Raw genomic sequence first — 22,023 nt, forward strand, 5'->3', positions numbered from 1 at the left:
CCTGACCTGACGATCCACCCGCCTCGGTCTCCCAAAGTGCTGGGATTACAGGCGTGAGCCACTGCACCTGGCCAAGCTCTTTGTTTTTAAGATATTTCGTGGTCTATCAGTTAGCCAACACTTATTAAACTTCTAGTGGGTTCCAGGTGGTGAGTATACAGAAGTAAGTAAAATATGAATTCTGTCTTCAGGGAGTTCGCGGTCTAGTAGAAGGGATGAACTTTTTTTTAAAAAATAATATAAACCAGGCATGGCATTGTACACCCATAGTTTAGCTACCCGGGAGGCTGAGGTGGAAGGATTGCTTGGGACCAGGAGTTCAAAGCTGCAGTGTGTTATGATTGTGCCTGTGAATAGCTATTGCATTCCAATCTGAGCAACATAGTGAGACCCCACCTGTAAGAGAGATAGACAGAGAGAGAGAGAGAGAGAGAGAGAAACAATGTGAAAATTCCACCAGTTGATTGATATACAATAGTATAGAAGTGGTGGTATAGAGAATGAAGTGCGAGGTAAAATGTGATGAGAAATCAGTTAGGCTAGGAAGGGAGCTGGGGGTCAGCTGTAAAGGGTTTTGAGTGCTATGGTGAGGAATTTCAATTTCAGTTTTTGGTAATGAGGGGCCAGTGAAGGGTTTTAATATCTACAGTGATATGATCAGATTTGCAGTTTAGAAAGTTTATTTGGGCAACAGTGTGAAAGGATAATTTTTAAAGGTTTTTTTTTTTTTTTTTTTTTTTTTTTTTTTTTTTAAATCTTAGTCTGCGGGCCTTACAAAAAAAGGTGGTGCAATTTGCCAGTCCCTGTTTTAATTGCTTAGGGAACCTAAGGGACTCTTCTAGAGCATGTAAGCAAATTTAGCAACACAGGAAAGCCTGGAAGAGAATGGGGCTTCATTTATCAACCCTGCTCCCACCCTGGTGAGAGAAAAGAGATATCAGTGGGTCCTGCCACCCCACAAATGTGTGTACTGTCATTACCCCCAGTGTAAAACATTCTGAATTTGCTGCTAAAATTTCAAACTAATGAGATTTCACTTAAAACTCTAGATTATGGTCTTCTCTTGAAAATGGGAGGATAAGGTCAAATTGGGGCCATATTCTCACATGGCAACAGCTAGGTAGTGACTGCCTTCCTATGTGGGACACAACTTCCTGTTCACCTGAGACCCTCCGGGCCTGTGTCCCCATCCACATTGCCTATCTGGCACCTATAAGCATTTAGTCTAAATTCTACTAAGCAGAGACATCTGTTTTCTTCTCTAAGGGTATAACTTCCATTAAAACTAATCCTTTGGTCCTAGGGAAGCCACATGGGGAAAAGGAATAAAAACATAGGCTTCTGAGTTAGATAAACCTAGGCTGAAATCTCAGCTTTGTTCTTTGTTAGCAGAGTGAGCATGGGCAAATTACTTACTCCCAACCTCAGAATGGGAACAATAATAGATACACCTGAAATGGTGATTGTAATGATCATGCCAGAGAATGTATCAGAAGCAGCTAGCACATACTCAGGAGTTAATTAAAAGAAGAACCACTAGGATGGAGAAGTTCTTTGATGTGTATCTTTTTCTTTCAGACCCCGTATTCATTGTTGCCTTTTGTGGAAGGAACCTGAAGGATGAGCTTACAATCTACCTTATTTTATAAAAAAAAGAAATTAGGGCCCAGAGAGGTGAAGTGACTACTTAAAGCCAACTAGTGATGGAACCAGGAGGAGGATTTGGATTTCTTAATTTTTAGTCAGAGGAAATTTCTCTGTGCTACAATACCTCACTAAAATTTCTGAATTCTTTCATAAAAACCTTTCATTTGATAGCCAAAAGGTCTTCTAATAGAAAGGACACTGACTTAAGATTTCTGGCTAGTGACTACGTTTTTAAATTACAACTTCCAAATATAGTAAAATGACAAGAATTTGTCATTAGTTGTTGAAGTTCTAGTATTTATTTGAAATACTCCTGTTCTAAGCTCACCGACACCCTCCTGTGGTCAGTGGAAATAATAATTCCAGTCAAACAAACAAGAAAAATCTGGAGTTAATGGTTAATGGTTAAATGTAACAAGATAGACAGATATCAAATAACATAATACAAATTTACTCTAATTACGTTATTTTAGGCCCTGGCCATTGCACAGAGCAAAGATTACTTGTCTATCTCTGACAAAATCTTTAATGAGATTGATAGATTATAAAGGATGTTTCCTTAGGGCTTGTTCACAATAAAACTGCCTGTTATAAATTAATGTAAAAAAATCAGTAGCATTTCTATATACCAATAACATCCAAGTTGAAGGCCAAATCAAGAACACAATCCCATTCACAATAGCCACAAACAGAATAAAATACCTAAGAATAGAGCTAACCAGCGAGATAAAAGATTTCTACAAATTACAGAATTATAAAATACTGCTGAAAGAAATCAGAGATAACACAGACAAATAGAAAAACATTCCATGCTCATGGATAGGAAGAATCAGTATTGTTAAAATGGCCACACTGCCCAAAGCAATTTATAGATTCAACACTATTCCTATCAAACTACCATTGGCATTCTTCACAGAATTAGAAAAAACTAATTTACAATTCATATGGAACCAAAAAAGAGCCTGAATAGCCAAGTAAAAAAGAAGTAAAAAGAACAAAGCTGGAGGAATCAAATTATCCAACTTCAAACTATACTACAAGGCTACAGTAACCAAAACAGCACCACACTGGTACAAAAACAGACACATAGACCAATGGAACAGAATAGAGAACCCAGAAACAAAGTTGCCCACTTGTAGCCAAATGATTCTTGACAAAGTCAACAAAAACAAGCAATGGAGAACTATTCAATAAGTGGTGCTGGGATAAGTAGCTAGCCACATGCAGAAGAAGACTGAAACTGGACCTCTTCCTTTCACTAGACACAGAAATAAACTCAAAATGGATTAATGACTTAAATCCAAGACCTAAAACTATAAAAACCAAGAAGAAAACTAGGAAATACCATTCTGGACATCAGCCTTGGCAAAGAATTTATGACTAGGTCCCCAAAAGCAACTGCAACAAAAACAAAAATTGACTCATAAAAACAAACACACACACAAAGGGAGAAGAGAATGCACTCCGTTATCTTAGAATGCCAACCAATAAATGTAGAAGGAATACTGGAATCAGAAAAATCACAACTTTGCAACTATAGTGATAATAACTGATTCAAGCAAGAATCATGAACAGATGATAAAACTAATGGATGAAAGTTTGATGAAGATTTACATCGTCTTCAAATATATGCCCACAAAACATGTTATGAAGGAAAAAAATAGTGATGTCACAGTGGAGACATCACCCTAACCAAACGTTCAACCATCACCAGCAATGGTACAAATTGACATCACGTGTCACCTAGTAGAGCAGTCCCCAACCTTTCTGGCACCAGGAACTGGTTTCGTGGAACAATTTTTCCAGGGACAGGGTAGGGGGAATGGTTTCAGGATGAAACTGTTCCACGTCAGATCATCAGGCTAAATTAGATTCTCATAAGGAGTGCACAACCTACACTGGGGACTCCTGATCTAACAGGACACATCGAGAACACAGCACTATTGTGATGTTCTTGCCAATGATGCATAAGCTGGATCTAAAAATAGAAAACATCAGATGAACCCAAACTGAGGGATGTTCTACAAAATCACTGGCCTATAGTCTTCAAAAGTGTCAAGGTCATGAAAGTGAAGGAAAGATGAGGAACTGTTCAGATTGAAAGACACCAAAGAGACATGCAAAGTAAATGTAACATATGATCTGCAATTGCTTCCTTTTTGTATAAAGGATGTTACTGAGATATCTGAAATTTGAATAAGGTCTGTGGATTACACATTAATGCTATATCAGTGTTAACTTCCTGATTTTGAAGTCTGTGTTGTGGTTATGTTAGGAGAATGCTCTTGTGAGGAAAAACTGAATTTTTTTTTTTTCTTGAGACATAGTCTTGCTCTGTGGCCCAAGCTGGAGTGCAGTGGCATGATCTTGGCTCACTGCAACCTCTGCCCCCTGGGTTCAAGCAGTTCTCCTGCCTCAGCCTCCCTAGTAGCTGGGATTACAGGCGTGTGCTACCATGCTCAGCTAATTTTTGTATTTTTAGGAGAGACGGGTTTTGTCATGTTGGTCAGGCTGGTCTCAAACTCCTGACCTCAGTTGATCTGCCCACCTTGGCCTCCCAAAGTGCTGGAATTACAGACATGAGCCACCGCGCCCGGCCAGTATTTACAGGTAATGGGGCATCATGTCGACAACTCACATTTAAGTGGTTCATGAAAAATAATGCAGATATATAATATATATCCACACATACAGAGAGACAGACAGAGAGAGAGAGAAAGTAAAAGGTTTAAAAAATGTAATTATATTTTATGAAAAAATGGTTACATTATCTATATCTGGGGACAGAAATTATACAGTTCAGATTTAAGACTCTGGTGATGGTAAGAGGTTTTTTTCCTATTATTTTTATCAGCAAGTGCCCTTGGTGAACATAGGCTCCTTTTAACTCACCAAAGATTAGAAGATACAGTGCTATCTTCTTCAGAGGTTGAAGAATCAAGACCTATCCTGTAAAGGAAATGCTACTGCAATTTTAGAAAAGCCATACTTATATAAATAAGTATTGAAAATACATTTGTATAGTCTATCTATCTATCTAAATATTTCTTGAGCTGGGCTTAGGTGAGAAGAAGAGCTATATTCAGAATCTTAAAGTATGTTCCTGTTTTATCTTGAGAGCAGTCAGAGGCCTTCCTATCATCAAACCAGAGGCACGAAAGAGATGTACATCTGATTTTTAAACTTCAAAATAATTATAGGCTACAAAAGAAGGAATATTGTTATTTTAAGACTAAGGGAGTCATAATTACAATAATGGCGACTATTTACTGCTGTGAAATAGTCCTTACAGATTGTTGAGAGTAACCTGATGCAGACTGGAACACATGAACTGGTTTCTGGTATTGTGTCAGATTTTTCTCTTTCTGAGTAATGATGTATATGTAAACATGAAGGCAGAGCCGTTGAGGGAATGATGACTCACAATCAAATGCAGCATTTTCCTCTTTGGCTTGTGCAAAACCTATTTAAGTTTCAGATTTTCCTACGAGGGCTCTACAGATGTTCTTTATGGAAAGGATTATTCAGCCCTGAGCAGCAACGTGAAATGTAGGCCCTTCAACAGCTTTGTATTCCCCTCTTAAAACAAACATCCCAAAGAAAAAAAATAATAAAAAGTAGCCAATATGAGTGAGCTCTTTTTCTTGGGGGGCAAGGGGATTCCCACTGTAATGCTACCAGAACACTGTCAATGAAGACTTGATGAATTTCATTCAGAACCCCAGCAACTGGAAAGTCTCATACGAATTAGGCTGGACTAGAGTATTTATTTCTGCTCTCTGTATAACTGGAAAACCAAGTATATGTTTCTGAGCTATTCATCCAAGGAATTAAACGGAAGATAAAATTAATGGACACTATATCACCATTGGCCAAATACATTACCATATATTTGGTAAGGATCATGCTTCATGAATGCTGTGTTGAGTGCAAAACAATAAATCTGACAATTCAAGTAAATCTGAAGTCCTGGACTCCAAGGAGTCCTAACTTAGAGGAAAGATCATCAGCTCTCACTTGGAAGGAGCTGGCTCTTGCTGTCAAAACCACGAAAAAATAACAATAAAAAAAAACCCACATGGTCATGTTTGTTGTTCATCCAGCATTTCTTCTGGGGTGCTTCCCCTCCCATCCTTATTTCCTAACTTCATGTTTCAGGTGGGACTAATTCAGTCCCTTCTCATTCCGAACTCTAGGGGTGGAGACATGGCCCAGGTCTGACCAATCAGAGTATCCCCTACCTTTGGCCGCAGTGACGGGTTCAGGGCACGTGACCTCACCAGCCTATTTAAGCACTCCTGAGGACTTCTGCTGAAATTACAGGGAGACACATGCCCCTTTGGCTGAGATTGCCAGCTGGGAGAACCATGTGTATTACCCAGTGCTACCAAGATCACCTTTGCCACCTGATGGAGAATGACTGTGTGAGAATGAAGCCACCCCAGAGAAAAGCAGAGCCGAGAGGAGAGAGGCTGGGTCCTGTGACATGTGTTGAGCGTCAGGCCCTGAGACTTCAAGGTTTTGTGAGCCAATAAATTTCCTTTTGTGGTTTAAGTTAGTGTGAGCTGAATTTTTGTCATATTCTATGTTCCTAATAAGCATCATTTTACATACTTTTTGATTCCATAATAAATCTGGAATCATACGAAATAATAAGTCCTCTCTTCAAAGGTACAGGGAAAAGTTATTCTTTTAAGTGGCAGCTTACCCCTAGCATTGCAGATTTATTTTCTGAGGTCATAAATGACATGCAGCCTGGCAATGTCATGAGTCAGGATTAGAATGAGCATAAAAGTCTTGTCCTAAGAGGTCTACTGGAGTAAAGAAAACCAGGAACACAGACACTGGCAACTTGCTAACGTATCTTTTAAAGGTCAAAACAGATTTGGGGTCTATTGGGTTAAACAAAGTTAAAGAAGTTTCTTTACAGAGAGACTTCTCAAAGCCAGATATTTACCAATTGTAATTTCATCTCTAAGAGGCTATTAAGTTATGCAGTGTTTCCTAACAGTTTGAGCATGGAATTGCATGAAAAATGGGTTCATGGAGCAAACTTTCAGAAACATTTAGCTGGGCACAGCCACTCGAACCTGTAGTTCCATCTACTTGGAAGGCTGAGGTGAGAGGATTGCTTGAGCTTAGGAGTTTGAGGCCAGCCTAGGCAAAATGGTGAGACTCCAGTCTGAAAAAAAGGAAACATTGGACTATGTATGTTTCTATTTGTCCTGAGCATTTTCCTTGATTGCTCCATTTTCCTTGGCATCTGCCATTTTTATGGTTTCATCTAAAACCTTCATGCTCAGGATCTCTGAGCATGAATCTCTCTCTCACTAGCTTGAAGCTCTAGTCCCTTGTTTCAATTTCTTAACACATCACGATTACCTCGAACAGCATATTCACAATGCCTGAACCTTATCTTCTCTCCAACTTTCCTGGTTCCTTCAGTGATCTGCCTTTTTGCCAGACATCCAAACTAGAAATATCCATAATGTCTGCCTCCATGTCCCATAGTCAGCCAGTCTCCATCAACTCACACCTGGTCATTACCTCAGCCTCACAGTTGCCCAGCTTCACTCAGGCTTCCTTCCCAGACCACATCACTCCCAAGTCCACCCTTCTACACACAGCTTTCAGTATTATATTTTTCTTATTCAATGAGTGTCAGCAGCTCCCAGTCATAGGGAATCTAAAAACCTCTCTGGGCCTCCTCACAGTCTGGCCTCTCCTATTCATGTGACTCCTTACTGTACTACTGCTCAAAAGACTGTTTGCTATAGTCAGGCTTCTCCTATGATATGCTAAAGGATGAGTATGCTTAAGACAGACAAAGGGTTGCCTGGAAGGTGAGCTTCCTTTCAACTGCTTTAAAAAACCTCCAGTGTCATCAAGATATTAGTGTGTGGAAATTAAACCACACTTTGTCTTCTCAAATCTGCTAGGCTGTGTGTTTCCTGTGGCTCCAGACTCAGCTTTTACTGTCATCTCTGCTCTGGTGTCCACGCCACTAGCTCCTTGGGATAGTTGGTGTTGAAGTTGGATTTGCCCTGTGGGCTTTGTGCTTGCATTAAATTGGCTGTGATATTTGTTCACTGCTTCTCTGGGGTCTGTACCTAGGTCACCCTTGAGTCTGTGGTGGGCTAAGTCTATGATATAACTCCTCCTCTTATGAAGGAAACACAGCACACTCATTCTTACATTTATGCCTGCAGTCATGATTTCTAAAATGCCTGGAATGCCCTTCCCTCGCCTTTTTAACTATTAAAAAAAAAATCAATTTTAAAAGCCCAGACCAAGCTCCACCTCCTTTCCTTATGAATTTTATCTGCATAGACACGTCTCCTTTGAACTACTACAGCACAGGGCCCAAGTTTCCCAATTTAACATTGGGCTATATATTGTTTTGTGCCCCTTGCTATTGTTCCATGACTATCAGTCTCATCTCCCAGTTATACAGTGTAAGCTCCCTGCAGGTAACAACCATGTTTCATCTTTCAGTATCCCCCTCATCAGGCCTACATTGCTGGGTATAGAGTAAGTGCTCCACTAGAAATGGCTGGCTAAATGATTCTCAAGGGACTCAACTATCTATTATTTGTCCACAACTTCTGTAATTTAATAGGTGACAATCTGCCCATGCCACAAAGAAACTCTATAGCTTGGATCACCACCATCTCCCTAGGAAATTATGGTTCACTGACCTTGCTGTAACCAGCCCTAGAATAAACATGGTTATTGGCCAGGGGTGGTGGTTCACACCTGTAATCCTGGAGCTTTTAGAGGCCAAGGCAGGAAGATCACTTGGGGCCAGGAGTTTGAGACCAGCCTGGACAACATAGTGAGACCTCATCTCTATCAAAGAAAAAAAAATTGGCCGGGTGTGGTGGCATGCCCATGTAGTCCCAGCTACTCAGAAGGCTGAGGGGACAGGATCACTCGAGCCCAGGAGAGTTGTAGATTTTAGTGAGCTATGATCATGCCACTGAACTCCAGCCTGAGTGGCAGAGTGAGATCCTGTCTCTAAAAATGAATAAATAATTAAAAATGAAAACTGTTATTATATGAAAACAAACTAGAATATTGGAGGAGAGGACCAAAAGAATTTTTAAGAAATTGGAATTCTAATGATATAGCCATTAGATTTAGATATGACATCACAGGAAAACTTATGCACCAAAAAAAGCATTTATGATGGCAAATGTATAATTATGTTTGGACCTATAAATGTTGATTGTTGCTTGGGGCTGCTAGAAGGCTATTCATTAGGGTGGGTTTCTCACTGAGATTGTGCTTAAAAGTTTTCACTTTATTCATAGGCGGATAATTACTGAGAAGTCAATTTTTTAAAAAATGTCACATATAAAAGTCAGAGTTATTTCAAGGGAACACAAACATGGCTGAAGTAAGACTGATACTTGACTAGTGAAAGTGAAATCATGAAACAGAGCAGTTTGGAAAAGAAAAGCGACTTCTAAGTGAATGAGATGCTAGCTTCCTCTGGGACAGACCAGCCAGTCTAATTCGCTGATTTTATGTCCCAGCCAGGCTTCTGCTCTGCCCCACGGCTTGAGGGTTTCACACATCCACTCTAGAAATGGTGCACTTTTCTCTCTGGGAGTCAATGCTTTTAGCAGTTTTTGAATGGAAGCAGAGGGCATTGGTGGCTCAGTTCTTGGGCTATAGATTGTGGAGGAAATATATGGGCTATGCTCTGCCTGGAAAGTAAGCAGTAATATTACATGGGAGAAGGCCTATTCTCATACCTATATCTTCCTACCAGCAAATCCTGCAGAGCTTCAAATGAAACTTGTTCCAGAAAATCATTTTGACCCTTGTTAGGTCTGTGTCTCCTTAAGTATTTGTATGAAAGTTCAATTAAAATTTAATTATGCCAATGTATGAACAAGAGGGAAAACTTTTATATTATTTTTAAAATCCATATTCCTTAAACTGAGGGTAGAGGTCACCGGACAGGAGCAAGGTTTGAAACAATTTCTGAGAAAGCTCATCAGTAACAACATCACCCATCATGACCTTGAATCAACGGGGCTCAGAAATGCAGTTCCTTCCCTACCTCTCCAGTCAGAAGTAGGTCAGAACGTGGCTATGGGTAAGTTATGATACATTTAAAAGCAGATTGCTTCAGTACAAAGAAAGTTATTTAACCTCCCTGTGCATTGGTGTCTTAACAGCTCTGTGCTTCGGTTTCCTCATCTGTAAATTGAGGTAATAACAGTACCTATTGTATAGTGTTTTTATAATAATTAAATGAGTTAAAGGCCTGCCATTTGTCTCTGTACGCTGAGAACAGCATTGGTATATGATCAGCACATATAAGTATTGGCTATTATTATTACTATTACTACCATTTTGGGGATTATTCTTCCTTCTTTTAAAACTCCTATTAGAATAGTATTAGTGAAAACAGTATTCACAACTGGCGTGACTCCCAGGGTGTTAGCCTTTCTTGTTTATCTACTCCCAGGGCCTGTGCTCCTAGGTCTATTCAAATAGAGTATCTTACTGATACCTCTATCCAGCTGTTACAGAATTTTGATCTCAATATCAATATAGAAATACTTAAGTAGACAACAACAACGACAAAGTTTTTTATCAGAATTCAAAAATATGTTCAAGTTGGTGACTTCTGGAAACACTTTCATAAGAGAATACATCAGAAACTGTGAAGCGTCCTACAGAGATAAGGGACAACCTACTGAACCAAGGCAGTTCAGAAAACTGATGACTAGTTTTGGTTAAGCAAGTATATGAAATGACCACAGATTTAACATATGCTATTTGTCAAAAAGGAACAATGAGGTTTCTCTACTTTTCTCCATGCCACCTTGATGTCTGTTTTCATGTTCTTTTGCTTTATCATAAATACTTTAAAAAATGATACTGATATAGGAAAAAGTGTGGGCTCTAGCCTTCCCATAATCACGCTACTACATTTTCACTGGTGAATGGAACTGATGATCACTCTTTTTTTTTTCTTTCTTTCTTTTTTTTTTTTTTTTTCCTGAGACAGAATCTCACTGTCACTCAGGCTGGAGTTCAGTGGCATGATCTCAGCCCACTGCAACCTCTGCCGCCCAGGTTCAAGCGAATCTTGTGCCTCAGCCTCCTGAGTAGCTAGCATTACAGGTGCATGCCACCATGCCTGGCTAGTTTTTGTATTTTAGTAGAGATGGGGTTTCACCAGGTTGCCCAGGATGGTCTTGAACAGTTGACCTCAAGTGATCCACCTGCCTCAGCCTCCCAAAGTGCTGGGATTACAGGCATGAGACACTGTGCCCGGCCAGATGATCACCCTTCTTAAATCCCAGAGGCATCGGCTTTCCTTTAAACACTCCACAGTGATTTCACTACATTCTCGAGGAGAAGCCGTATCCCTATGTGGGTCCTGTCTTTCAATGTCTCATTTCTCAAAGAGAGATTGAGGACTCCCAAGAGTCCCATTCGTCCTGAGGAAGGAAAGATTGATGAGCTCATCACCACACAGCCTTAACGTTGTTTAGGGGTGGTGATGGGATACCTAATCAACTCACTTCTGTGTGCTGAATCACCCTGCTGCAACTGAGCTTGTTGTTACCCCTTGACAGCAGGCTCACTCCTCTGGAAAGCAAGTTCAGATCCTGCTGCCTTGCTCACTTGAATAACAGAAATTTTGCAACACTTCAACTTATTTTATTTATTCATCAAAGGAAAGAATGTCAGGGATTAAAGAAATGGCATGAGAATCACTGAGAATTCGGTTTTCTTTTTCTTTTTCTTTTTTTTTTTTTTTTTGAGACGGAGTCTCACTCTATTGCCAGGCTGGAGTGCAGTGGTGCGATCCCGGCTCACTGCAACCTCTGCCTCCTGGGTTCAAGCGATTCTCCTGCCTCAGCCTCCCAAGTAGCTGGGACTACAGGCACACACCACCATGTCCAGCTTATTTGTAAATTTTTAGTAGAGACGGGATTTTATCATATTGGCCAGGATGGTCTCGATCTCGACCTCGTGATCTGCCCGCCTCGGCCTCCCAAAGTGCTGGGATTACAGGTATAAGCCACCGTGCCCGGCCGAGAATTCAGTTTTCTGTTATTAATTAAAGAGCATCTAAAAGGATTCTTCTTACTGCTTGCCACAGAGCTGAAAATTATTTGGTTGCTCAGAAACACTGACTTCTATGGGAACCAACATAATTTGATGGAGTTATGCAGAGACAAATGGCAAGTTTTTAACTCCACTGGCATTTTCAGATTTTGGCAGGGGGAGATATTCTGGACACTCTGGATATCTGACTAGGTAGTGAAAGTTGGTAATGCTGCCTGGGCTGTAGGGCATGGTGGATAAAGAGCACAAATTGTAGAACTACTAATTCTGCCACTTACCAGCTGTGTGATCTTGGGCAAGTTATATAACCTCTCTGGGCCTTACTTTCTCCATCTGCAAATAACATACTTGGAACATTTTCTTACTCCAAAAATGATACCATAGATTGAGACTTTTTTTTTTTTTAACACTCTGATCAAATTAGCTTTCTTGACCTTAGAAGTTTTAAAGTATTCATTTTAAATTATTTTTAAGAATTAGCTTCACAGTATGTATATAATTACAACAATGAATGATGGCATGGCATTGGATACATTATTATTGTATACATGGCATTGTATACTATTATTACTATTGTGCACTATTATTATCCCTGGGTTTGCAACTATTGTGTAATTTTATTTGCATATTGAAAAATCAGCAAGGTTTTAAACATGTGCTTATTTTGCATATGGATGTCCAATTTTCAAAGCACCATTTGTTGACTATCCTTTCTCCATTAAACTGTTTTGACATCTTTGTTGAAAACTATTGGCAATATGTCTGTGGGTCTAATTTTGGACAGTCTATCCTGTTTCATTGATTTAATTTTTTTGCAAACATCGCACTGTCTTGATTATTGTAGTTTTAGAGTAAATCTTAAAATTAGGTAGTATGAGTTCTCCAAATTTATTCTTTTTTTAAAAAATTATTTTGGTTCATTTAGTTCATTTATTTTCCCATATATATTTTAGAGTTGGCTTATTTATAGCTATAAACAAAATCCTGCAGAGATTGGATTGGAATTGTGTTAAATCTGTAGGCCAATTTGGAGAGAACTGACATCATTATTATGTTGAGTTTTCTAATCCATGAACTCTGTATATCTCTCCATTTATTTAGGTCTTTGATTTCTTTCATTAATGTTTTGCAGTATTCAGTATACATATCCTGCACAAGTCTTATTGATTTATACCTAAATATTTCATTTTTAGAGAAAATTGTTTGTAAACGGTACATGCATTTTAAAATTTTAGTTGTTAGTTATCAACTGTCAGTATATAGAAATGTGATTGATTTTTGGCTTTGATAAACTCATGTATTAGTTCTAAGAGTAGTTTCTTTTGCTTGTTTGTTTTGTCTTTTTTTAAAAAATAGATTCTGTGGGATTTTCTAGGTAGGCAATTATGTTGTTTGCAAATAGGGACAGTTTTATTTCTTCCTTCCCAATCTGGATGTCTTTTATTTATTTTTCTTTTCTTATTGCTTCTTTTCTTATAGATGTTGAATAGGAATGGTGAGCATGGTCATCTTTGCCTTCTTCCCAGTGTTACAGGGAAAGGGTTCAGTCTCTTACCATTAAAATATGGTGCCAGCTGTGGGGATTTTACAGATGCCCTTTATTGGGTTGAGAAAATTTCCTTCTATTCCTAGTTTTCTGAGAGTACCACTTCAATTTCCAAGCGGCCTTGAATCAAAACCAGAAGACGCTGGAGGAAAAGTGAGAAACTCACAGCTGATTACCATTTAGGTAGTTCAAATTCTAGTCTTCTTCCTCAATTCATATGCTATCATTTATTTTTCAGGGACTTTGAATAGTTGCTCATGCATTCTGTCCAGGTTTTATAGCTGCATTCAGTGGGAGAGACAAAGTGAGTGTTTGTTCCATTGTATTCAGAACTAGAATCCTTGAGTCTTTTTAAAGTCAAAGAAAGAAAATTAACCAGCTTATTCAGTTCCATTAAAAAAAAAGTACTGTTTTAAGTTTCAAGGATCCAAAGATGAGTTAAATTTAATCTCTACTTCTGAGGAATTGTTTCATGCCCACCCTCATTCCTCTTTTCCACCTGGTAAGTTCCTACTTGTTATTATTTTGAAGTAATCTTTAATTCTTATCAAAGTAATAAGCATACATGGTTTAATAAGTCAAACAGAACTACAAAATGTATAACAAAAAATAGCACCCTTGTGACACAGTCTCCCCCTCAAGCAATTAAGAGGTTAAAGGTAACTACTTCAACTCTGCTTACTACATCTTCTACTATTTACCTCCATATTTCTAAGTAATATTCTTATGTCTCTTTATTTTTCAATTTCAGACATTATCTATTGACTTCTTATTATGAAAGGTAAGGATTATTTTACCTCTCCCACTTCAAACACACATCACTCATTTTTTTTTCTCCCCTCATTCCCCCTAATAAAGTGCTATCAGAAACAAATCAATATTGTTTACTTTATCATGATTATACAGTCCCCGACTTACGATGGTTCAATTTAACAATTTTCCTACTTTACGATGTAGGAAAATTGTTAAATTGAACCATCATTAAATCGGGGACTGCCTGTATAGTAATGACAATGAAGTGCTGAAGAGCTCATGTAACTTACTGAATACATTATGTCTACATTCTGACATGATATATTCAGTAAGTTACATGAGCTATTCAGCACTTCATTGTCATTACTATACAGGCAGTCCCCGATTTAATGATGGTTCAATTTAACAATTTTCCTACATCGTAAAGTAGGAAAATTGTTAAATTGAACCATCGTAAGTCGGGGACTGCCTGTATAGTAATGACAATGAAGTGCTGAATAGCTCATGTAACTTACTGAATATATCATGTCAGAATGTAGACATAATGTATTCAGTAAGTTACATGAGCTCTTCAGCACTTTATTACCAAACAGGCTTTTGTGTTAGACGATTTTGCCCAACTGGGAAGTACCTTTGCCACTCTTTCCACCCATGTCTTCCTCTTTCTTGGTTTACTCCCTTTTTTAAGTGACAGCACATCATGCAACAGCTTTTTCAGAAAGAATGTACTGTTTTTGAGATTTGCACATTTAATAATGGTTTTAGTCTACTTGATTAACAGCTTGGCTGGATATAAATTCTAGCTAGAAATAATTTTCCCCCTTTGATTTTCTCTTTAGTTTCCAATGCTGCTTTGGAGAAACCCAGCGCCATTAGGATTTCTGCCACGTTTATATGACCTGTTCCCTACTTCTTTCAAAATTAGAAGTTGTCAGCCTTATTTCTTTATCCATGGGGTTCTACAATTTCAAGTGGACATGCTTTGGTGTGTGTGTTCCATTTGTTATACTGTACATCTGGTTCTTTAGTTCAGTGAAATTCTTAAATATAGATGCTACTACCTTCCTTGAGTCTAAGTAAAAAAAGCAGACTTTCACTTTATCTTCTTGTTAGCTGTATGGTTTCCCTCCCGTCCTAATTGGTGCCTTTGTAAGGGTGGAGGAGAGCCAGCTGCCTAGAAGTATAGGATAGAGGAGAAAATCTGGATGTCTCAATGTCCTAGACAGACTTTCAACTAATCTTCCAAATTTTGGTGCCACCCTACACTACAACCTTCAGAACTGCACAGTATCTTCAAGTCCTGTTGCTAACAAAAGCTTAAAATAGGAGGAAAAAGCTATGAAAAGCTTAGAAAGACAGGATTCAAATTTGCCCTGTTTGTTGTTCTTGTTGTTTTGTTTTGTTTTGTTTTTTCCTGTTTTCTACTGTTCTCAGGACTCAGAGTAAATGATGTATACTTTGCTGCATGTTTTTTGGTCTTGTTCTAATTTGTCTTTTAAATAAGGCTAAACGCCATAATCCTCTGCTGACAATTGTCCTATCATTGATTTCCTGCTTTTCTTCAAGCTGACAGGTTTAGGCAAAGACCATTTTTACAATTCCTTTTTTGGATCTGACAAAATTTTTTCCAAACAGGATTATAAACAAAGCTTACATTTTAACACTAGTATAGATGATGAATTATGTAACTTGTTGGATCATAAGTTAATATTAGGTATTTGAGTAATACTGTTTCATTTAAATTTGGCTTTGTCTCCATAAAGCATTGAGGAATTCTGTAGCCCAATATTAACTTAAATTCTAAGTTTCTATTTTTTATTGTTTACTGAGTATTTACTCTGTACCAGGCATTACTGTATTTCATTCTTACAACAACTTTGTTAAGGTTCAATTATTTTTATATTATGATTAGAAAGTGAGGCTTTGAAAGAATAAGTAATTTGCCAGAGATCACCTACAAAGTTGAACCAGGATTTTAATCTAGGTTTGAACACTACAAATTTCATGCTCTTAAACGGTAAGTCATACTGCTTATGAATAAAATCATAAATATAATAGCAAGAAGCTTTTATTTCTACAGCCATTGTGATTGTATATACACTTACATTTAAGTGTATACCTAATGAGCTCAGAACTGTAACAGTTCCAGAGTCATTGACTGTCCACCTATTAACTGCATTTGACATTCCAGTTTATAGCCAGTATACTGCAGAATTAATTTTTCTTTATACTTTAAATAAATATTGCTAAAATTACCTCTTGATTAGGCTGATCATATTGCTGAACAATACGCACTAGTGATATGGTAACATAATTATCCTACGGCCTGTCTTGAGAGAAGGAGGTTGAAATAGTCCTGCTGATGATTTGAAAAGGAATTTTTTAAGGTTAGACTTTTTCTAAAGAGGGAAAGTAGGATAATATTTCTATTTTAAATATTAGTTTAACATTCTATAATGTAATTTTCATAATTTATAGGAGTATCATTCTTATTGGAGATGCATAAAAAGTTAATGAAACCTCACGGCCTCCCTAGAATCATGAACTTGTTGATTTGCTTGCCTTAGGGAGGTGACTGCTGATTTAATTTTAATTGTATTTAGCAATTACTGATAATGTTGTGATCCAATGGAAGCTTTTCTTTTAGAGGAATGTAAAAATCAACTTGCAATTTCTCTCTGAAATACCATCTGTATAAGAAAGGAGGCCCATATGCATGAACCCAGGAGTGTTATCCTACTTCAGGGCAGATTTTTCTTCAATTCTTTACTCAAACCAAATTTCTGGTTCAAGAAGAGTATGGCCAATTTGTGACTGGGGTAACTGCAGGCTTCCACATTTCCTGAGCTAACATGATACTATCTTACCTGTGTTCTCTGTACCTTTCTCCCTTTTTTCTCATTGCTCTCTGTCCCTATCACCATCTCATTGCCTCATTTCTGAAAGCCTTGCTGTTAGGTGACTGCTATAATTCTCCTTGGGGAGTTAGATGATAAAGCCCTAAATAAGCAAGTGGCATGATAGAGCTAAACTATACCAGCCTATGAGAGATAACTGCTAAGTATTTAGGAATTTTTTCAAGCTGACTGTTAACCCTTGATAGCTTGAAATCATGGTGGGGGTGTTTGCACCATGGAAATTGGCAAACTTAACAACCCCCAAGTCTCCATGAGAACTGGTTTACTAGCACACCACCGGGTATTGCACTTCTCGGGGATCTGGCATTTTCACTAGGTACTCCTGAAAATCTTAAAGATTCAAAATGAATTTCCATGGCTGGTTCTTCTCTAATAGGCATAAACAATAAAAAAAATCATTACAGGCAATGCCCAAGTGTTACCACATAGGGAAACAGCTGGATCATCTTGCTGAAAGCCAGCTCTACTGACACGTGGCGAGGAGACATGGATGGCGGGAAATTATAAAAGTTCAGAAAAGCCTTGCCTTTCTGGGCCATGAAAGATTCCCAAAGACATACGTACATATAACCGTCCTACAAAATACGGATTGTTCTGTAACAATGATCCACTGAATCAGACTATTTTTTCAGAGTTATTGATCAAAGTAAAGAATGACATTTAAGAGTAAACTAGGCTCCTTAAAAAGAACAAAGGATTTCATAATCCCATAGAGGATCTGAAGATAACCTAGCCTGTAAATTTACTAACAGTCAGCCAGTTAAATAATCCCGTGGTTTCTAAAACTGAAAGTAGAACTTAATATTCTACTGAGATCTTCAAAAATCAAAACTGCTGGACTAGAGATTACAGAAAAGGCCAAGCTTAGTTACCTAAGTACATCAAACTGCATTTATTCATAGTCCTAGAACATTCTCTCTAAAAGGAGGAATAGACTAATGGTGCTTAACATAAATTAATTATCTTTTCCATGTATTTCTTTCTATGCCTCACTCCTTTTTATTTTCAAATGTTGAGTGTGTGCTTACTGTGTAGCAGGCAATGTCTCCACTATGATGATGAAAAAGTTCCAGTCTCACACTGTATTTCAGAAGATTGCATCCATTGTTAAAGAATATAGTTTGAATAGTACTTCCTTAAGTACTATTCAAAGGCAGAGAGATCCTACCAGCAATATACAGAAGATTCACTTTGTGATTTCTTCTAATTAGAAAATAACATTTGAAAGCTATAACATTTTAAGCCTTTTTGCTCCCACAGAAATAATCATCAAGAGAAGATGATTTGATTTCTGAGGAAAACCATGGTATAGCTTTAACAGCCTTCTTGGAAGAAATACAAATGTAACTAAGTAAAAGTATGAATAATATACTTTAAATATAGCCAGAAGAATTTTGACTTATAATTAACCCACGTTTCTGAAAATATGAAATCTAAAAGTAATAAATATAGATTCTTAATAATGGGCTCTTAAAACTACATTTATAATAATCCTTTCGGTTTGTTGTTATGGTTATTTATTATAGGAAAAACACATGTTCCTATCAAAGCATGTAAAATTAATGAACACATTTTTTATATGCAGAGCTCAAAAAATACTCTTTTGTAAGCTGTACTCAAATAAAAATACCAATGAATTCATTAAACAAAAACAAAAACTCAAATCAACAATGGCAAAGCTAATAACTCCAGAAGGCTGAAATGTAGCAAAGACAGAGTAGTGATAAACCATGTAACTATTAATATACTGTTTATCTCAATATGGACAGTTCCTTTGCTACGATGCAGAGGAATCAGGAGGCATGGGGATCTTACGTGGTGGATGGCATGGCAGGTTATTTGCCCTGTCCTCACTGCTGACCTAAAGGCGCCTATCTTGCTCAACAGGAACCATGCGAGACAAGAGTGTATAAGCCTTTCATGCCAGCAGGCCTGTTAACTTCCATGATGTAAAAAGTAAGCCCATTTGGCCACTAGATGGAGATCAGGTTACTCTGTCAGTGATGGGGAAGCTGCTTGCAGCCAGCAAGTCATAAGTAAGCAGGGTATGGAGAACCTATTCTCTTTTTTCAATACTTCTATGAAAGGCATTTTCCAAGCTCTGAAGTTAGGAGCAGATCTGTGCTGAATAAAGAGTATATAAATGAAGAATAGTTCGAAAGATCAAACAGAAAGGGAACTGTAAAAGACAAATATTTGCTTGTTATTACTGTTGGCCCTGGAATGACTTCCATTTAGGTTTGGTTGTGTAAACTACTTGTAAGTAATGAGATGAGCTGGTCCAAATAAGAGCAATTAAATAAGCTGTCTCATTATTTACCAAGCAGGGAAGAGGAGAGATATGACAAAAAATTAAAACAATGACAGATTATTAAGACAATTAGTCTTGTCTGTTTAAACATAAGAATACAGACTCATGTTTGAGTATGTATATAAGTATGCATTTTTAATATCAACCAGAATGGATCAACGGAACTTAGGGATCAAAGGAGAATGTTAGATAACATCTATTCAAATTTTCCAAATGAAACTATCATTCAATTCTGAATTATAGAACTTTATTACTAAATATGTCTTATTTCTGTAATAGCTGAGCTTTATTTTATTTTTTTTAGAGACAAGGTCTTGTTTTGTTGCCCAGGTTGGGGTGCAGTGGCTCGATCTCAGCTCCTGCAACCTCCGCCTCCTGGATTCAAGCAATTCTTGTGCGTCAGCCTCCCAAGTAGCTGGGATTACAGGCATGTGCCACCATGCCCGGCTTATAGCTGAACTTTAAACTGGAGACATAAAGTTACACATGTCCTGGAAAATGTTTGGTTTAGGGAAAGTTCAGATATTGCACTGTGTGACGTAGCTGAATATTTTGATTATTCTTGAGATGTTAGATACCATAATTCTGTTCATTTCTAACTTAATAACTATATATACTCATTCAATAAATATTTATTCAGTTACATAAAAACAATTTGCGACAGTTTAAAAGAAAAAATCCATTTGTTATCAAACAGTTTCAATTACCAGCACATTTTAGTATACAGGAGTGTGAGCGTAAACAAACATATTAATTGCTTATTGCACCAATCATTGTGCTACAAGCTAGGAGTACAAAGATGTATATATAGCCAGAGAACTAACTGGAAGAGAAGGCCTACATGATTAAAAAACAAATACAAATTCATTTTTGCAGCAGTCAAGAACAATTATTAAATGATCAGTAAAAGTCCTTTGTAAAGTTCTATTGTGAAAAATAAACTTAACCTTGACCAGATGGAAAACATGACCTTTGATCTCTACCACGTATAAAATATAGAAATTCAAACACAATAGTATTTACTATTAGACACCAATGACTGTAATGAGAACAGGAGCTTAATTCGAAAAGAGAAGAAACTAATGTTTAGAATAATAAATGAAACAGGCCATAATTAATTGGTTTTCTAAATATTGTTATGAGTAGTAACCAACATTCAGTCTATTGCTGTAATCAGTCCATGGCACTTACTTAATCACATGTTTATTTTAGAGTCATACATTTGTTTTAGCTTAATTAAATTAATACATTTATACCCCTTCAAAAAGATTTGAGTTCTACTTTGGTTTGAGGCTTTCAAAATGTTCCTACAAGCTTTTAAGAATCTAAGAGAATTATTATTCATTCACGAATATTTCTATTTAAAGAAAATCACAAAAATAATCACATAAAATAGGAATTGTTAATCAGGTATTAATGAAATAGTCTGTAGAAATTTTCTTATTTTGCTAATCAGCTCTTTGCGGAGCAACCTGACTGGTAGGAACCTATTTTTCCTTTTGTTGGATAAGCAAGTAATGTAAACAGGAGAGGTTTTGTTCTGAAGATTAAAATAAATGAATAGTAAATAAATCCTTTTATTATATGCTTTAGTACATATGGGTCTATAGCCTTCCTCATTCTTCAAATTAGTTCCAGACAGGAACTAGATTGATTAGATGATGACTGAGTCATTTCTGGAGTTGTCAGGTTTCACTTTGGTGGCCTGTTCCCATGTTTTTCTCTAGTGCAGGGTTGGGTCTACTTATTGTTGACTAGTAAATTTGCATTACCTGGAAATAAGGAAGTTGGTAAAAAACGTTCTATTGGATGCATATTTTTGCTCACCTTCTCCAGTTTAGAGGTTCTGGTCTTGTAATAACCTGCTGTATTCTAGTTCCTAAATGTTTCTGTTTCCTAGGTAGCATGTAGAGATGCTGACACTGAAGATGGTAAAAGTGAGAACAGATGCAAAGGTGCTGCTGGAAACTGGTTACTGCTTAAGGTTAAAAAAATAAAAGCTGCTGATTGTATTCATATGTTGTGATGTCAGTAACCTGCATGTTTAAGCACTGACAGAATAAAAGGCACATTTTTACTTTTTCATCATTTAGATGGAGAAAGTTCTTTGTCTTTTTATTTTGAATCTAAAAATTCTTTCAGTTCTTTAAGCAACTATTTTTGAGTCACTGGCCCAGAAATTTTCATGACTGTGGCATCTGGAACTAAATTTATATTTGAATGTGCACCTCTAAGAGATAAGGTGAATTCAAATGGTACCTGCATATTTCTGTCATCTTGTCCAATCATGTTTCTCCATTCCATGAGAGATCGCTGCAGACGTTCAAGTCCAGTTTCCCAAAGCCTGATGTGACCTCCCATATCAACAGTAACAACACCGCTTTTGTCCCACTCCGCTAGCAGTGCATCTGTGTCGGAAATGGTAGACAGCCATGTGGTATATGGCGAGAGAGATTCTGATCTGGAAAAAGGAATCCAAGTGAAGCTAAGAGACCATAAAAATAAAGCAGGAGGGAAAACACTGCGCACTGTAATGTTCTTTACTGTTGAAAAAGTATGCTCACACTACTCATTCTTTTATACCTGCTCTTACCTATGTCACTGCATAGGAAGGTTATGAGGATATGCTATGAGCAAAAGTTCTTAAACAAACATGCCCAGGGTTCGTAAGCAAACATGAGGCAGGACAATCATGAATATAAAAAAAAACCAGAAAGACTATTTTAAGAAAGATTTTTTATAAGTGATCA

At 37.4% G+C, this 22,023-nt stretch overlaps 1 protein-coding gene across 1 annotated transcript in view; it reads right to left on the minus strand.

Annotated features, from left to right (window-relative positions):
- VWA8 (von Willebrand factor A domain containing 8) overlaps positions 1-22,023 on the minus strand; it is a 389,692-nt gene that overhangs the window by 78,374 nt on the left and 289,295 nt on the right. Inside the window, exon 37 of the mRNA XM_025364717.1 lies at positions 21,533-21,734. Within this exon, the coding sequence (XP_025220502.1) occupies positions 21,533-21,734 (202 nt within the window). The remainder of the gene's footprint in view (positions 1-21,532; positions 21,735-22,023) is intronic.

The sequence above is a fragment of the Theropithecus gelada genome, chromosome 17 (assembly GCF_003255815.1).
Source record: "Theropithecus gelada isolate Dixy chromosome 17, Tgel_1.0, whole genome shotgun sequence".
In the NCBI taxonomy this organism is placed as follows: Eukaryota; Metazoa; Chordata; class Mammalia; order Primates; family Cercopithecidae; genus Theropithecus; species Theropithecus gelada.